At 44.4% G+C, this 16511-nt stretch overlaps 1 protein-coding gene across 2 annotated transcripts in view; it reads left to right on the top strand.

The window, feature by feature from the left end:
- ITGA6 (integrin subunit alpha 6) overlaps positions 1 to 16511 on the top strand; it is a 66987-nt gene that overhangs the window by 27412 nt on the left and 23064 nt on the right. For both annotated transcript variants that reach the window (XM_084892283.1, XM_084892282.1), the window contains exons 2-9: positions 3418 to 3542; positions 5100 to 5179; positions 6301 to 6556; positions 8058 to 8189; positions 11466 to 11676; positions 12684 to 12877; positions 13012 to 13100; positions 13801 to 13919. In XM_084892283.1, the coding sequence (XP_084748409.1) occupies positions 3418 to 3542; positions 5100 to 5179; positions 6301 to 6556; positions 8058 to 8189; positions 11466 to 11676; positions 12684 to 12877; positions 13012 to 13100; positions 13801 to 13919 (1206 nt within the window). The remainder of the gene's footprint in view (positions 1 to 3417; positions 3543 to 5099; positions 5180 to 6300; positions 6557 to 8057; positions 8190 to 11465; positions 11677 to 12683; positions 12878 to 13011; positions 13101 to 13800; positions 13920 to 16511) is intronic.

Raw genomic sequence — 16511 nt, forward strand, 5'->3', positions numbered from 1 at the left:
TGAACCCCTCCCCCCATCATGGTCTTACTGATTTTCCTGTATGTGTGGTCCCAGGGGACACCCCATGCCCCCATGAGTGTCTGCTTTTCCTCCTCTGGCTGCCGGGGCCTGGGCCTGAGGTCACAGCGCACCCCCCGCCTTCTTCCACCCCAGGTGGTGCCTTAGCCACAAGCGTAAGGGACTCCAAGGGAGGTGGAGGTGTACCAAGTAGGGAGAAAACCCTAGGATGCAGCCATGAGCAAAGGGGCTGGAGGAAGTGCTGCTCTGTAAACGGAACAATCTCTGCAACTTTTTAAACAACACGGTGCAAGGAAACACCTGTCTCCTGCAGGGCTCAGCCAGCAGCTGAAGCTAGGGGCTCTGAGGGGAGGACTTCATCTCATCACTCCTATTCCTCTGGCTCCTTCCCTCCCAGCCTGCCCTCTAGCTCCACGCTCCTCACCTGGCCCCTCCAACGCCACTGTTACCTCTGGGGACACCTCCCTCCCAGGCGGGCTTTGGCGCCCTCCTCTGGCTGCGCACAGCACTCTGCTCCGCCCTCGCCTTTCCCCTACCTTCCTGTGGTTTAGTGACCAGCCTGTGGCTCTGGCTCCACCAGGGACAGTTTGGCAGGAAGGGGGGGGGGGGGGGGGGTCCTTAGGCGTCCTACGAGGCTTTTGAGTATTTGTGGAATGAATAAGCAAAGGAGTGAGCCAGTACAGCACACAGGAAGCGACAGGCCCCGTACCCGCCCCAGGTAGGTTGCCAGCCTCCTCGGGCGTGGACGGGGAGGAGAGGAGGTGGTCAGAGGAGACACAGTAATCACCCTGGAACTCCGGGCTGCTCCTGCTAGCCTTCCGGTCGGAGTTGGTTGCCTTTACAGGAAATCCCTTCCCCGGATCCTCACCCCACCCACTGCAGTCGTGCTGTGGTGCTGCCTTCCCGCATCGAGTCTGGCCTACAGTACAGGTCTCATTTCAGTGTGTCATCTGGGTAGGGTTGGCCTTTCAGCGGGTGGTGAATGCCCTAAGGTCCTGCGTTCTATTTCCGAGGGAGCCTTTTAAAAGGACGGAGAAGAAAAACCACATCGCTCCAAAGGCATTTTTGTTTCTGCTCCCAACGAGTTGTGAGACCTGAAGGCAGAGCAATCGCCCTCCTTCCCCAGGTCTCCCCGTTCTCCACCTGGACAGCCAGAGGCGGGGTGTGCCCTCTGTGCTCCCAGTGCTCACCTGGGATTCTGACCCCCGCACCTTGCTTGTCCCTGCCAGGACCTGGGACAGGGGTCCGTCCCCACATCCGCCAGGTAATTGAGCTTGTTGGCTCACAGTCCAGGCCAGTTCACCTCTCAGCTACCTGACAGATGGACATGAATGGAGTAGGTGTGGTGTGGCTCCATGGAGACCCCACTGGCACTTGGCCTTGCCTCTGCCAAGAAGTTCCAGGCACCAAGGACTCTGCCTCGGCCCCGCTCAGACTCAGTTCCAGTTCTGAACTTTGGTGGGATTGGTGTCGTCCCTTCAAGAGCAGGGAGGATTGGAGGTGGCGGCGGACTGGGCCACCATGCAGGGCCTGGGAGGAGCGATGGCGTCAGGACACGTGCTCCCACATGAGCTGAGCCTCACTCTGTCTGTAAGACCCTGCTTCCCTGGCTCTGTCTGGGCACAGCCTGGCTCCCCGCTTTTCTCAGTGCATTTTCTACCTGTTGCACCCACTGCATTGCATTTGTTTAAAAAAAAAAAATTCACTAAATCTGTCAGTGAGTTCACAGCAGAGGCAGAGGTGGTAGGGGACCGTTTGGTTTGTGGGTTAATTTTTTTTGCTTCTGTGTCTGAGGTTTGTGGATTTCCTGAAGGTCGGGAGTGGCTTGTTTTCTGTTTGGGGGAATGTGTAGGTTCATATTTGTTTTCTTGGCTGTTTTTCTCAGTTCCAACCTCATTCTCTCGGTCCAGTCAGGTGTGTGTTCCTTCTTGGAGCATTGGTCCCCACCAGTCAGCCAGAGCCCAAAGATGGTAAAACTGCTTGTGTAAAGAACATTAGCAGAAGGAACCCGGCAGAAAGGTGGTGGGTCTCCAGGCCCCCCCCCCCCCCCCCCGGCTGTGAAACAGGGAGGTGGTGAGGATTGTGTGTCTGGGTTAGGGGCCCCTCTTAGAGGAGATGGCAAGGACGCTGGGGTGGGGAGAAAGAAGCAACATTACGATGTCTAGTGCACACACGGAACCACCCAGACCCTCCCGGAATCCTTTGTGCAGGCTGATCGGGCGATAGCAGAGGAGTTTGCTGGAGAGGGTAAGGTTGCCAAGATGAGTAAGAATTGATGGGGAAAGAGGCCAACAAGTGCGAAAGAGAGGAATTCAGTGAGTTTTATCTTGGGCAAAGGGTAGGTGCTAAATCAGTATTGTTAAAAAATAAACTGGTGCATATTAAAATTTTTTCAAGTTTGTTTGAGCAAAAAATGGATTCACATCGCCAACATGGAAGAGGTTAGCAGTGCTCCACCAAAAAGAGTGGGGGAAAGATTGATACAGAAAAGCAAGGAAGCAAAGAGAGGCAAGTACTTGATCAAATATGGATTACAACCTCGTTGGCTGTTTGTGATTGGTTGTCCTTAGGGTCTGATTGGTAACCTTGACATTTACAAGCTTAGATTTGTTTTTTCCTCACCTAGGCCACCGTGACATTAGAGCCCAGTAGCTTTCTGGTTTAACTCACTTAACAATAGAGAAGCTGAAATCGCGGGCATAGTGAAAATAATTACCTTTGAAAAACGCCGCAGGAAGACACAGTCCGTATTAGAAATTGACATTTTCTGTCGTTTGTGTTGCATGTGACCGCTTCCCCCTTCCATTGTGAGACTGTTGGTTTTGTCTGTTGAGTTCCATAGGATGTCCTTGGCGTAGGTGAAGGGGTCATGATCTATGAAAAGTGTCTTTTTGAACAACAGGATCGTACTCGGGAGCGAGCAGCTGCCCCCAGGAAAGGTGGGAGAGATGGACGGATTTTTGGTTTGGTTTCCGCAGCCCCTCTCCTTGTCCTTGACTTGCATAGGCGTTGCACTTGTGTGCCTTGTGGTCACAGGATTCTACCTTTGCTCCCCCTAAGCTGCAGAGACTTAGTGGGCTCCTTGACAAAGAATAACCCCAATATCTTGGTACTGACTCATTGAGATGTATTTTTAAAAAATATATATTTTTTTTATTGATTTTAGAGAGGAAGGGATAGGGATAGAGGGATAGAAACACCAATGATGAGAATCATTGATCAGCTGCCTTTGGCTCACCCCCCCCCCCCCTCAAGCCCGCAACCCAGGCATGTGCCCTTGGCCAGAATCGAACCTGGGACCCTTCAGTCCGCAGGCCGACGCTCTATCCACTGAGCCAAACCGGCTAGGGCGCATTGAGATGCATTAACCTCACGGCTCCAATTCTGTTTTGTCCACAGGTTGCTGGTGGGAGCCCCGCGGGCAGTGGCCCTTCCGCTGCAGAGGGCCAACCGGACAGGAGGCTTGTACAGCTGCGACATCACCTCTCGGGACCCGTGTACACGGATCGAGTTTGACAACGATGGTGTGTTCCGTGCTCACTCCGTGTTCCCTGGGCCCCTCCTCGGTTCCCCACTCGCCCTTTCCATGAGGAAGGGAAGGGGGACCAGCATGCATTCTTGGAGAGAGGGCCACTTTTAATTGCACCAGCCTTAACTGCTTCTTGGTTGCCCTGAAAACACTGACCATTTTCTAAGTCCCATTGAGACGCACGGTATTGCTGCACCTCCTAGCCCTGATACGGTGTATTGGTGCTGCCACCTAGTGACGTTTCCAAGTTCTACAGGAGGCTGCTGAAAAGCTGAATTCAGAGCAGGGAAGCGAATTGAATGTGCCTGTCTTGTACGTAGCAGCCAAAGATCTCACTTGCTGTTAAGTATTTGGGAGGAAGCCGATGTTAAATTTCAGACCTCTGGACTGAGAGCTGACCAGCATGGGTGAAATTTGCCCCTCCGTCTCAGGTAGAGGCTTGTTTTATAAGACTGTATGTTGGGCTGAGCAATTCTTAGCGATTGAGAAGCTCCAGCCAAACCTAATGTGACATACGTGCTCTGTGTAGATTTGCAGATTCACGTGTTACTTTTATGTTCTTCTCGTGCTTTTTCATCTTTTAGAGATGACTTTTTTTTCTGATTAGAAAATAATACACATTAATTATGGGAAACTTGTAAATGGCAGTGACCTATAAAGAAAAACCACTGGTGCCCTAACTGGTTTGGCTCAGTGGATAGAGCATCGGCTTGCGGACTGAAATGTCCCGGGTTCAATTCTGGTCAAGGGCATGCTCCTTGATTGCGGGCACATCCCCAGTAGGGGGTGTGCAGGTGGCAGCTGATCAATGTTTTCCTCTCATCGATGTTTCTAACTCTATCCTTCTCCCTTTCTGTAAAAAAATCAATAAAATATATCTTAAAAAAGAGAAAACCCACTGGTATCGTAGACAGAATCGCTTTTTATTTAACATTTTGGCATTTCCCTTCTGTCTACTTGACGTTGTTTAGTTTCCATCGTTTTGTAACGATTCCAGATTGAAAATGGTTGCCTGCTGTGCTTCTCAGTAAGGAAGGGCAGACATTTGGTCAGAAGGTCATACAGTAGGTTCACACTGATACTGAAATGAGCACATGGTGATATTTGTGGTTTCTTTATTTTTCGGGGGGGCAGAAGGAGTGAAAAGAAGTATACCCCTTTCTTTCTTGGCATCGATAGAAAAATACAATAGGAACCTGAGGTCTTATCTTCCCATCTCCAGTAAAGAAAGGAACAGCGCATGCTGTATGCAGCAGGTTTGGGAGTGTGTAGAGAAGCGTACACTTCCTGTTAGTTTGGATGGTAGTTGGATTTTGGAAGCTGGCAGTCTTACATTTTCAAATACCTCTCTGTACTGGGACACTGGGTGTCAGAGGGTGAAGGGCCACCTAGTATATTTTGTGTGAAGAATTTATGCAAGAGTCTTACCAACAATAGCTTGGAGTCAATGCTACTTGGAAACTGTTTCTTGTGTGTTTGTTCATCCATTGGTTCATTGCCTGTTTGAGTCACATTGAAGTCCTCACGGTGTAACCTGTGCTGCTCTCCACAGCCGACCCTTCCTCGGAAAGCAAGGAGGACCAGTGGATGGGGGTCACTGTCCAGAGCCAGGGTCCCGGCGGCAAAGTGGTGGTGAGTAGAGGCACTGTGTCCGAGTGCCCTGCTTACTGCAGTGAGCACAGCAGTGCTTTTCTTTAGAACATTCAAATTAAAGAACTTACTAACAAAATTCTATTGAATGTCTCAAACTCTAGATGGTCTTACAATACAAAAAGCAAAACAAGCTGGACATGGTCCCAGGAACCATGTAGCTTTTATAGATGAGTATAAAAAAATATGGGAATTGGAATGGAAAGTAAGGTCAGACTTTTTAAACTCCCATGATTTATTCTGAGCTTCTTCAAGTAGAAGTGGCAGCGAAAATGAGAGGGTCTAGATGGATTATGCTGGGTGACCTTGGGAGTGACCCGTGGGACTGACGTATGATGATCTTTCTGTGTCTCTTTCAAAATACGATGGCTATAACAAATGTCTATAGAATTTGGAGGGGGGAAAAAATGAGCATTTTACTGGACGTTGAATTTTGCTATTGAAGGGCTGTATTATGGGAAATAGACTTGGATGTTGTCAAGTACCTTCCACCTGTGTTGTGTGGGTGCAGCATTGAGTACCCTGTAAAACTGTAGAGATGATTTCCTCCCTCCCAGCAGAGTAGTTCTCTCTGCCTTATAGGATAAGCTATCTCAGAGCTTAGGTTATAAACTAGGATGTAGGGTTATAAGGGCGTAGGATGGGTAAAAGGAAAATGTCTGGTTTGGCTGTTTGCCCGATTCCTGTGAAAATGTGCCCATGGTCTCTCTCCTCGGCAACAGGCTGTTTTCACAAACACACTGATGTGAGGGTTTATACAGCCATTAAGCCAATTAGATTAAGAAAATGAAACAAGGTGCTTCCATTGTTTATGTGACAGCTGCATTTATAAATAAATTACCTGAGCATTACCGATTAGCCTTCATCACTCAGATCGGACATTATTCTTTGGGAGAAAATAAGACAGAAGTCCTATAGTTTCTATAGGCTAGATAAAGGTCTTCTTAGTGACCCTTTGGGGGAAGATTTACTGGTTTCGGATCCAATCTCAGGATAAGGGCACGTTTAACATCCTTTTTTAGTACTGACAATTGTATCCAGTTGTAATGAAAGCCATAAGGTTTGTAGACATGCGTGGGCTACTTCATTCCATCTGTTTGCAGACATGTGCTCATCGATATGAGAAAAGACAACATGTTAACACAAAGCAGGAGTCCCGAGACATCTTTGGAAGGTGTTACGTCCTGAGTGAGAACCTCCGGATTGAAGATGAGATGGATGGAGGAGACTGGAGTTTCTGTGACGGCCGACTGAGAGGCCATGAGAAGTTTGGCTCTTGCCAGCAAGGGGTAGCAGCCACTTTTACTAAAGACTTTCACTACATTGTGTTTGGAGCCCCGGGAACTTATAACTGGAAAGGTATGACGTGTGTTTGTAGAAATAGAGATTAGACTATGTTATTTCTATGATATGCACCACGGTTTGGTAAACTTTAAATTAAAACAAAATGTGTTGTAGTGTACTCATAAGTTATAGAAGTAGGGTAGGATATTAAAATCTCTAAATCATATGACATTTTGAAACAAACAATGGTGCAAATGTATGTTTTAAGAGATTTTTTTTTTTCCTCCACCAGCAATTTACATTAATACAAGTAGTTAACTTTTTTCTGGAAGCATATGATAATTAACACTATAGTAGTTTAACATTAGTGGTATTGCTGTTTTATTTTTGCCTCTCATGAAGCTGGAAGTCTTAATTTTAAGGTAGTGATCTGAAAACTGATAAGAATTGAGTCTGTTTTGTACAAATAACAGTGTCTTAATCTAGACATTCCTTTCATTATATGCTATCTTAAAAGGCTCATCTTTTGCTGATAGACTTAGAAGGCTAGATGGCAGATTAGGGAATTTTGAGATGATAATTTCAGATAACTTGCAGAAAAGTTGTTCAATGGTTTTAATTATCATTGTGATGTAGTAAAAGGAGACATGGCAACGGGGAGGGAGAAGAATGGCCCACATTTTAAGGAAGTTACTACAATAAATTTTATGTTATAACATTTTCACTAGTCAGGAAAACTTTTCCTTTCCATTAAAACACTTCCAAGTTTTTAATTTCCTGTTAGATACAATCCTTGAGGACACTCACTCTGTATGTGACCCACAGGGACCGTGGGCAGCAGTATCCTTTGCCTCTACCCCACCCCCAATGGACTCTTTTCACATGACGGTATTTCTCACGTTATTTCGACCTAATCAAAACAACACATTTAATTTAGAAGTAGTTTTATTTTAGGAAGGACAGATGCCATACATAATAAGACAAAACAATAAAAACACCCAGCAATTATGTATGCCTTAATTTACAGGAAACATGTCTTGTTTTATTAACCCTGACCGAGAAGGTTACTCTTTTTAAAAAGTCACATAGTGGAGTTTTTATAGAAAATCCTTTTAATGAAGGATTTAAAAAAATGAAATATTGGTTAAAGTGAAGAATAGATCAAACTATTAACTTCATTTTTTACTACGGTAAAGAAGGTAACAATTTTGGATTATAGAAAATGTAAATATCATCAGGTTCATATCATTTTTAAAATATTATTTTCTGTAGACTTAATTAACTTTCCTTTTTCATCTACTTTCATAGCATGTTAAAAATAATTCATGAGAATACATGGGGCATTTTTTAAATTATTGCTAGAACAACTTTCTTTGACGTAAAAATTTACATGAGCATGATTTTTTAACTTCAAAACCTCAAAAGTCATTTCTTTTTTCCTGCCTTTTCTTCCTCCTAACTTTCCTTGCTGTACTTAGTGGGATAACATGAGGAATGTTTTATTAGGATCCATCTGTTTTATTTTGTTTCATCTTCACTTTTTTTGTTGTTTTTTTTTACCATCTCATTCCTTCAGGGATTGTGCGCGTAGAACAAAAGAATAACACTTTTTTTGACATGAACATCTTTGAAGATGGGCCTTATGAAGTTGGCGGAGAGACTGACCATGATGAAAGTCTAGTTCCTGTTCCTGCTAACAGTTACTTAGGTAGGAACGAGAGGAGCCGGCACGCCTACCTTTGCAGAGTTCTCTGAGGGACACTGCCCTCCGAGACCTTGGCCTTTGGGCTGAGAACAGATCCGGCGGAGCCAGGGGCCTGCGGCCGCACTGCCTGAGATTGGATTGAGGCCTTGGTGGTTCTGAGGCTGGGGTTCTTCCCTTCTGGCCTAGGCTCCCTCACGTGGGGACGAGCCCTACTTCCTCCTAAAATCCCCTGCCCTCTGCATGGATGTCCGTTTGCTGAGCCGACACCGGCCTCTGTCACCTGAAAAGGGCTGTTTGTGCTGCTGAGAACAAACGCGCGGATGTCAGGGAGCTGAGCTGCCTCCCCTCTCCGTTCAGGGCCTCTCTCCAGGCTGCTCCTAAGAGCCGCATTCATGAAGGTACTCGTAAGTGGCAGGGCAAGACCCCGGGTCCCTCCGCTGTGATTGCCTTTCTCCGGGGTTGGCCCTGCTTCTGGACTGGGGCCTCGTGCCACGGGGCCCTGGCGGGTTGGCACGGGGCCTCCAGGCCGAGGCTGAGCAGGACTCACCGAAGCAGCGTGGGGACACCCGGATTATGGCTAAGTGCCCGTTCCTTAACTCCTAAGTCGTGTTTGCATTACTAATGGGGTCCTAAATTATTCATGTGCATTATGGTAATTACACGAAGGCTTTTAAAAGCTTTAATTCTTAGTATGAGATGACATAAAGAATAATTATTGTGCATTTCTTGGAAAAAATGTAAAAAATCTCCTAAGCCCAAAGAGTAACCTATTTTTTTTTTTTTTTTTTTTAAGAAAAGAACCCATATGCTAAAGATATTACTGGGACAATGAAAAGGAAAAAAATAGAAATAAGTATAAGAATAATCCCAAATAATGTGTTAAACATATTCTTAAAAAATTGTTCTAAATGTTAACTTAATTGAAAAAATAACATTAACAATAAGTTGTTCTAATTATATAGGTATGTATGAACAGAACTGTTAATGAACATTTTTCAGACACTCCCTCCTCCCCTAAAAGTAAAAATCGAAAACTTGGTGTGAAGGCACAGAAGAGGGAAAAGTTATACTTAAAACTACTTGTCAAGCACCTACATAATGCTTTACCGGTCTCATTTAATCTTCTCAACAATCTACACTAATAAAAGAGCAACATGCTATTGGCCCACCAGCCAATCAGGAGTGAGTATGCAAATTAGCCCAACAAAGATGGCGGGTTAATTTGCATACACAGGCTCCAAGTGGCCGGGGGCAGGGTGGGACCAAGGCGTTCTATGCACCACCCCAGTCGCTGCAAGCCTCTGGACAGAGTGGGAAGGCAAAAAGGTGGCTCTGGGCCGGGGTGATAAGGCAGATCCACCCAGAGCAAAGGCGGTGCCGGCAGCCAGGGGAAGGAAAGCCCATTCTTGCATGAATCTTGGTGCATCTAGCCTCTAGTGTTGTAAAATAAGTATTACTGCCCCTCTTGCTGGCTGTGTGAATGGCTTTGCAGGTCATGAAGGGGACAGAGGGCCATGCAGTTTTCAGCCCCAGTTATGGTTTTTTAAGGTAAATATTATCAACAAAGGAATGCTTTGATTATATTTTAACAGACAACCCCTCTTCAAATGCTTTTTTCAAGGATAAGTTTATGGTGGGACCAAGAAACATTTAATTTTCATGGCTCTAGGCAAGAAACCAACACACTTAATTTTAGGAGAGAGGCCCCTTGGATTCTACAAGCTTAGTTGCTATCAGGACATTTGGGTAGGACACATTTGCTGCTTCCAGAATGGGTTTCCTCAAAAGTGGATGCCTGGGAAAAGAGTCAAGTTTGTGCGGTCACATTTTAGTTGTCCGTGCTGTCTGTGCAGCTGTCATTTCAAAAAAACCAGTGGGTTTTAGGAATGAAATGATCTGCTTGAGGCTTTGGAAGCTGGCAGAGAGAGTGGCTTTCCAGATGCCGCGGTGGCCTCATCATCCAGCAGGAGCGGGCGGTGGTCGCCGTGGTGCCTCCTCCCTGGCATAATTGCTTTTCCTTCCATCTCTTCCACTTGGCGCGCGTGCACAGGCCTGCTGTTTTTGACCAGCGTCTCCTACACAGATCCCGATCAGTTTGTTTATAAAACACAGCCTCCCAGGGAGCCGCCCAACACGTCCCCTGACGTGATGATGAATAGCTACCTAGGTTTGTGATCTCCCAGGTGACACATCAATTGTCTTGGTCATGCTCATTTAAGACATTTTTTTTTTTATCCATACAGAGCATAAATCTTTTTATTTTTCTATTTCATTTCAAGGGAAGCCCGCACGAGAAGCATGCTGCGGTGGCGGCTCTGCTGCCAGATGGTTTTCAGAGCTGGGTTTGATTAGCTCGCCCTGCTCTAAACTGGTGGCTCATCCTATTTCTCGACTCACTGCACACAGTTTGAGAACGGCAACAGTAGTGGTGAAACTTTGCATAAATAAAACCCAGTAAAAAAGGGTGGCCTTACACTACGCTGCCTCTACCTCGCCTCTGTGGAAATACTTGCTTCATTTGAATGACCTTGAGAAGGGCATTTATATTTGCCCCCCGATTAAATCTTGTATTGGTAATCTGACGTCCTACCTGACGCTTTACAATGAGATGTTCTAATGCTCTCCTCCCCCTCCTGACAAATTGATTTAGATGATACGTTGCTCGCCTCTATTGTTTACGTGTGTTCTCAAATGCTGCGGCACATCCATCATGGTTTGGTTTGCATGCTTGTGTCTGAGAACTAAGTGGGTTCAAAATAATGAAATGCTGCTTGTGGTCGTATTGATGAAGTTGGCATTTGTGCTTGCCTGATTACCAAGGGGATTGATGCGTATGGACATTCCTAATCATTTATTATGGCAGAACCCCACAACATGCACTCAGTTATACTATCAGGTTGTATCTCTGTGTATCTGATGTCAGTTCGCTAGGATAATTTAGTATCTGGTTTGATCTCCTTTTACCGCAGGTCTAGTATTAAAATAAGTTTCAAACTGATTCTTACAATGAATGAATGCTTCATGATTCAAGTCAGACAGATGCTAAATAGCATAGGTTCTTTCTTTAAGTCTTAATCTATTCCATAAAAAGCAGTGAAATAGCTTGCTGCTTGGTACTTGTGTCATATCTCTGCGACTCTCTTATCCTAAGTGTGATAGCTGGTGGGGAGGGTCAGAAGGAGAGGGGTGGGAAGCAAAAGGAGCAAGTGGGGAGGGAGTTACCAGTGTTGGATGCCTCTGAAACACAGAGTTGGCATGAGTTGTATTTTGCTTTTCTAGGCTTTTCTCTGGACTCGGGGAAAGGGATCACTTCGAAAGACGACATCACCTTTGTATCTGGTGCTCCGAGAGCCAATCACAGTGGAGCTGTGGTTTTGCTCAAAAGAGACATGAAGTCTGCACACCTTCTCCCCGAGCACATATTTGAAGGAGAAGGTCTGGCTTCTTCCTTTGGCTACGACGTGGCCGTGGTGGACCTCAACAAAGATGGGTGAGAGCACGCTAGGTCATTTCGCGTTTGTAAAGAAATCATGGCTTCTTCGGCTTCTGTAGGTCTTGAGAAGAGCCATCCTTTCAGGTTCGTTGATTCAAAGAATATTTTTGCTGACAAATTTTCAGCATCCTTTCATGCCTTTATCGCTTGTATTTTGGCAGTAGACAAATACCCTTCATTACCCTTCCCAGGATGTAGGATTATTACATCTTTCCCAATTTTTAGTTTTTACTCTTGTCTTGGGAGTGGGTCTGTGAGAATTAAAATTTGGGGCAAAAAATTAACTCGGAAAGAACACCTACATGGTTCTTTTCTTTGGTTTCTTAAGGGGCTGTTGGAGCATCTAGAACAGTGGTTCTCAACCTTTCTAATGCCTCTACCCTTTAATACAGTTCCTCATGTGGTGACCCCCAACCATAAAATTATTTTCATTGCTACTTCATAACTGTAATTTTGCTATTGTTATGAATCATAATGTAAATATCTGTGTTTTTCGATGGTCTTAGGCGACCCTACTAGCGTTGAGATTCCCAAGATTGAGAATCGCTGCTGTGGAGCCTAAGAAAATTATGAAAATAATTTTATGGTTGGGGGTCACCACAACATGAGGAACTGTATTAAAGGGTCGAGGCATTAGAAAGGTTGAGAACCACTGGTCTAGCATGTCCTGTTGAAACTAAGGATTGGAGACAAACTCAGTACATGGCTCTGTGGCCGGTGGTGCCAGTTTGGGTCTGGAGTGGAAGATAGGAGGGGAGTGGAATCTTTACCTGGAGTCTCTGCACTTTGATCTAATTTGGAGAACTGGCTTGAAGTTCTTACCCTCCATCATTTTTCTTTGGTTTAAAAAAGAATTTCAATTGATGAGATATAAGTTCCATAGTTGGGGCCCTTTCCATCATATCATACCTCTTTGTGTCCTTAGTACCTGGGCTGGTGGTATTCTCCCCCAAGCTGGCTGTTGAGCTGATGGTTCACAGCTCTTTTTCTCCTTACGCTCTTAGGTGGCAGGATATTGTGATTGGAGCCCCACAGTATTTTGACAGAGACGGAGAAGTTGGAGGTGCAGTGTATGTCTACATGAACCAGCAAGGCCGGTGGAAAAATGTCAAGCCAATTCGTCTTAATGGAACCAAAGACTCTATGTTCGGCATCGCCGTCAAAAATATTGGCGATATTAACCAAGATGGCTACCCGGGTAAAATAATAGATTATGAAATTATTATGATTTATAGATAATTTGACTTGATGAGTTTATGGGATCTTACTTAAAGCATTGTACTGAAATGTTTGAAAAATGCAATGTTTGTTAAACTGTGATGTTGTCAACAGATATTGCGGTTGGAGCTCCCTATGATGAAAACGGCAAGGTTTTTATCTATCATGGCTCGGCGAGCGGAATAATTACCAAACCAACGCAGGTAACCAGATTACAATGGGGGTTTGAGTTTTTTGCCTGAAGATAGAATATTTAAGTTTAAGTGAATTTTCCACTAAACCCATTTTAGCTTACAAATCTACAATAGTATGAATTATTTTATGTTTTTAAAAAACGTATTATTTGAAGATAGCTTGGAAATAGATGTACAGGTAATTGCAATGACTTGCTTGTTTTAATTGTAAAATCTCTTTGATACGTGAGAATCAAGGTAATCGAAGGAAGAGACTATTCTACACTGACAGCATAAGTAGGTGGAAATGTGATGTATTTCCTTTAGTAGCATACTAAGTAGAGAGGAAACTGGCCAAATGAAAGAGATGATTGTTATTGCATGGATTATTCAGACACCAAATTTTAAAAATTGCTTTTGAGAAAAATAAGACATTTGGGGGGCAGTTAGAAAAGTTTGGTTTGAAATACCCTGATTGACTTAATACAGTAAACAAGTTCATAAAAAATTGGCTCGTTTATTGCTTGAGATACAGTGTAAATCAGGTGACTTTTATGCATTGTGTGTATGCTTATTTCTGATTTATTTATAATTGAATATAATTTAATTATAAGTGAATTCTTAAATGTCAGTTCTTTCTCTTAAACTTGTGTGTCTTTTTCAAAGCATAGGGTGGTAAGAAGCTCATTTTGGTGGCCCCGTGTCCATTCTGATGACCTGTTCTTTTTAGGTTCTCGAGGGTAATTCACCATTCTTTGGATATTCAATTGCTGGAAATATGGACCTTGATAAGAATTCCTACCCTGATGTTGCAGTTGGCTCCCTGTCAGATTCAGTAACTGTTTTCAGGTGTGTTAAAAGCATGTTCAATACTCGGGTTACATTAAAATTTTGCCCTTTTGAATTGAAATTTGTAATGCCTATACTTCAAAAGACAAAAGCTGGTATGAATTTTGAAGATTTTCCTTTTACAAGTCGTGTAACAATGTGATAAAACCTATTTTGTAAAATCTTGAACTCACTGAGAAAAAGCTAGGTTAGAACTGACGACTAACTGAACATGTGTATGTGATTGGGAAGAGAAAGAATTCGGGGGAAAGTTCTCAGTTGTGGTTTGTTCATGGTAATCTACATCAGTTCTGGACACTTGACCTTCCAGCTGTCACAGGGGGAGAGGGAGGTACTTTGTGTCCTCTTAGGTTAAAGCATCCACCCCATGTTTTACCTGGTGGTTCTCTAACTCTACTTTTATACCCTTTTCTCTCAGTTCATATGGATACTAACCATACAATAGTCACCATTTTTATTTCTTTTTTATTCTTTTTTTTTTCTAATAGTCACCATTTTTAAAAGGTAGAAGAGTCTTCAACATTCAACTATTTCAGCCAAGTTTCCATCAAAAAGCAGTTCGAATTTCTAGTTCTAGTTTGAGGTCTAGCCCTCAGGTATCAAGAAGACATGACGTCCTGCACCAAAATTTGGTTACCAAGTCTTTCCCAGCAGATAACCTGTCTTTAGTTAAATACTTGCTTCGCTCTGTCATTGATTTTTAAAAAATAAATTTTATTGATTTTTTACAGAGAGGAAGAAGAGAGAAAGGGATAGAGAGAAACACTGATGAGAGAGAAACATCGATCAGCTGCCTCCTGCACACTCCCCACCAGGGATGTGCCCACAACCAAGGTACATGCCCTTGACCAGAATTGAACTGGGACCCTTCAGTGCACAGGCTGACGCTCTATCCACTGAGCCAAACTGGTTTCAGCTTGATGTTTTAACACCCTTAGTTTTCCTGTCCTCATAAATGGGTTGTGAATCCTGTAAACTTGTTCCTTTTTTCCTCATAGATAGTAGGAAAGTAAATTTCAGAAACATTTGATAATGAAAGGAAAATCAACTCCCTTATTTTACACACAAAGCAATGGAGGCCCAGGACTTGCCTGAGCTTTTAAGGCTGGATCCTGCGGGAACAGACATAGCACCTAGATCCTCCCAACTATAATATTTCCCTTGGCATTTCCCCATTAAATCATTCTAGGACTTCAGAGTAGCTAATAAATAGATACTAGTTAAATAAAAGACAGCTGGGCCAAAAGATTTGCTTCATGTGTTAAAAGGCAAAATTTTCATGATTCATATATAATGTATACTCAGTATTGCATGTGGATGTTGTGTGTTTAAAAAAACAAGTAAAAATAGAGTTGGCCAAAATGCATTAAAATATTTTCTTTTGAAATTTATGCTCCACGGAAGCCTTAATGCTATGACATCCAAACACTTAAATATCTATCGCAACCGGTTTTAAAATATGTGTGAATTTTTGCCTTTTAAATATGCTCTCAAAACTTGGAGCGTTTCTAGTCAGTTATCTCAGGAGCTAGCAGCTGCCACGATGTAAAATAACAGCAGGAAGAAAGGAAGACACGGACTGGGCAGCACTGGCCGTTCTTTGGCTCCCACCTTCCCCGAGAGTGTACTGGGCCCTCCCTGGCCTCCTGGTAGGTTGTTTCCACAAGTTCAACCTAGTTTATCAGAATTGGAATGCGTTTTCCTATCAGAATATTCTCCAGCATGGCCGGGTTCACCACAAGCCCACTACAGTCAGCCTAACGCGATCTGTGTGGTAATGAAACCCTGGCACCCACTCTGAGCTCTGGCTGGAGAGAGACAGGGGCGAGAGGCATCTTTCTCCATCCCACTCGCACCCCCAGCCGCTGCACACTCGCAGGCCTGTGCCTGTGGCAGAAGCCAGGTCACAGGCCAGCACTGACCGGTTGGCTGTGGGAGTAGAGGTGACTATAGAAGGGGGAGGGAAAATGCTCTTATGCCGTGAGAAGACCTAGTGTGGGATGCCAGCGTCTTGAGTGTTTGTGAGGTTGGGGTGAGGTAGAGGGTAGAGGTTAAGGGATTTGAGTATTTGCCTACAGAGATATTGGGGGGCAGAAAAGCTTAGTCCATTGAGCATCAGGAGTATAAGGACTCGGGGCTGGGAATGGTGGTTCTGGGGAGGACAAAGAAGGGCGAATGTTTGTAAGATGGAGACCCGGGGTTCAGGCTCGCCTGAGTCACTAAAACCCAGGTGCATGCAGAACCCCTAATAGTGAGCATCCCAGCTCTGAGGGGTGTATGTTGGTGTCACCTTTGTGAAGGCTGTTTTGGCAGGATTACTCATAATTAAAATATACATATTCCTTGACTCATTCTGCTGAACCGCACAGATAAAGTCAAATGTGTGCTGCAATGCAGGTGCCAAGGGTGTTGGTCGGGGCTGAAAGTTACACTAGGGATTGGTTACACGGCTTCAGGCTGTCGCCTTGGCACCTGCGCCCCGCCCGCTGTGGGAACTGGGGCCAGACCCACGTGAACGGCCCCAAGGAGACCCGAAGTGTTAACACATGGGAAAAGCAACAGAAAGCATGGAATTTTCCATTTAAATCAGGG

The sequence above is a fragment of the Pipistrellus hanaki genome (assembly GCF_964339955.1).
Source record: "Pipistrellus hanaki genome assembly, chromosome: 8".
NCBI classification, from domain to species: Eukaryota; Metazoa; Chordata; class Mammalia; order Chiroptera; family Vespertilionidae; genus Pipistrellus; species Pipistrellus hanaki.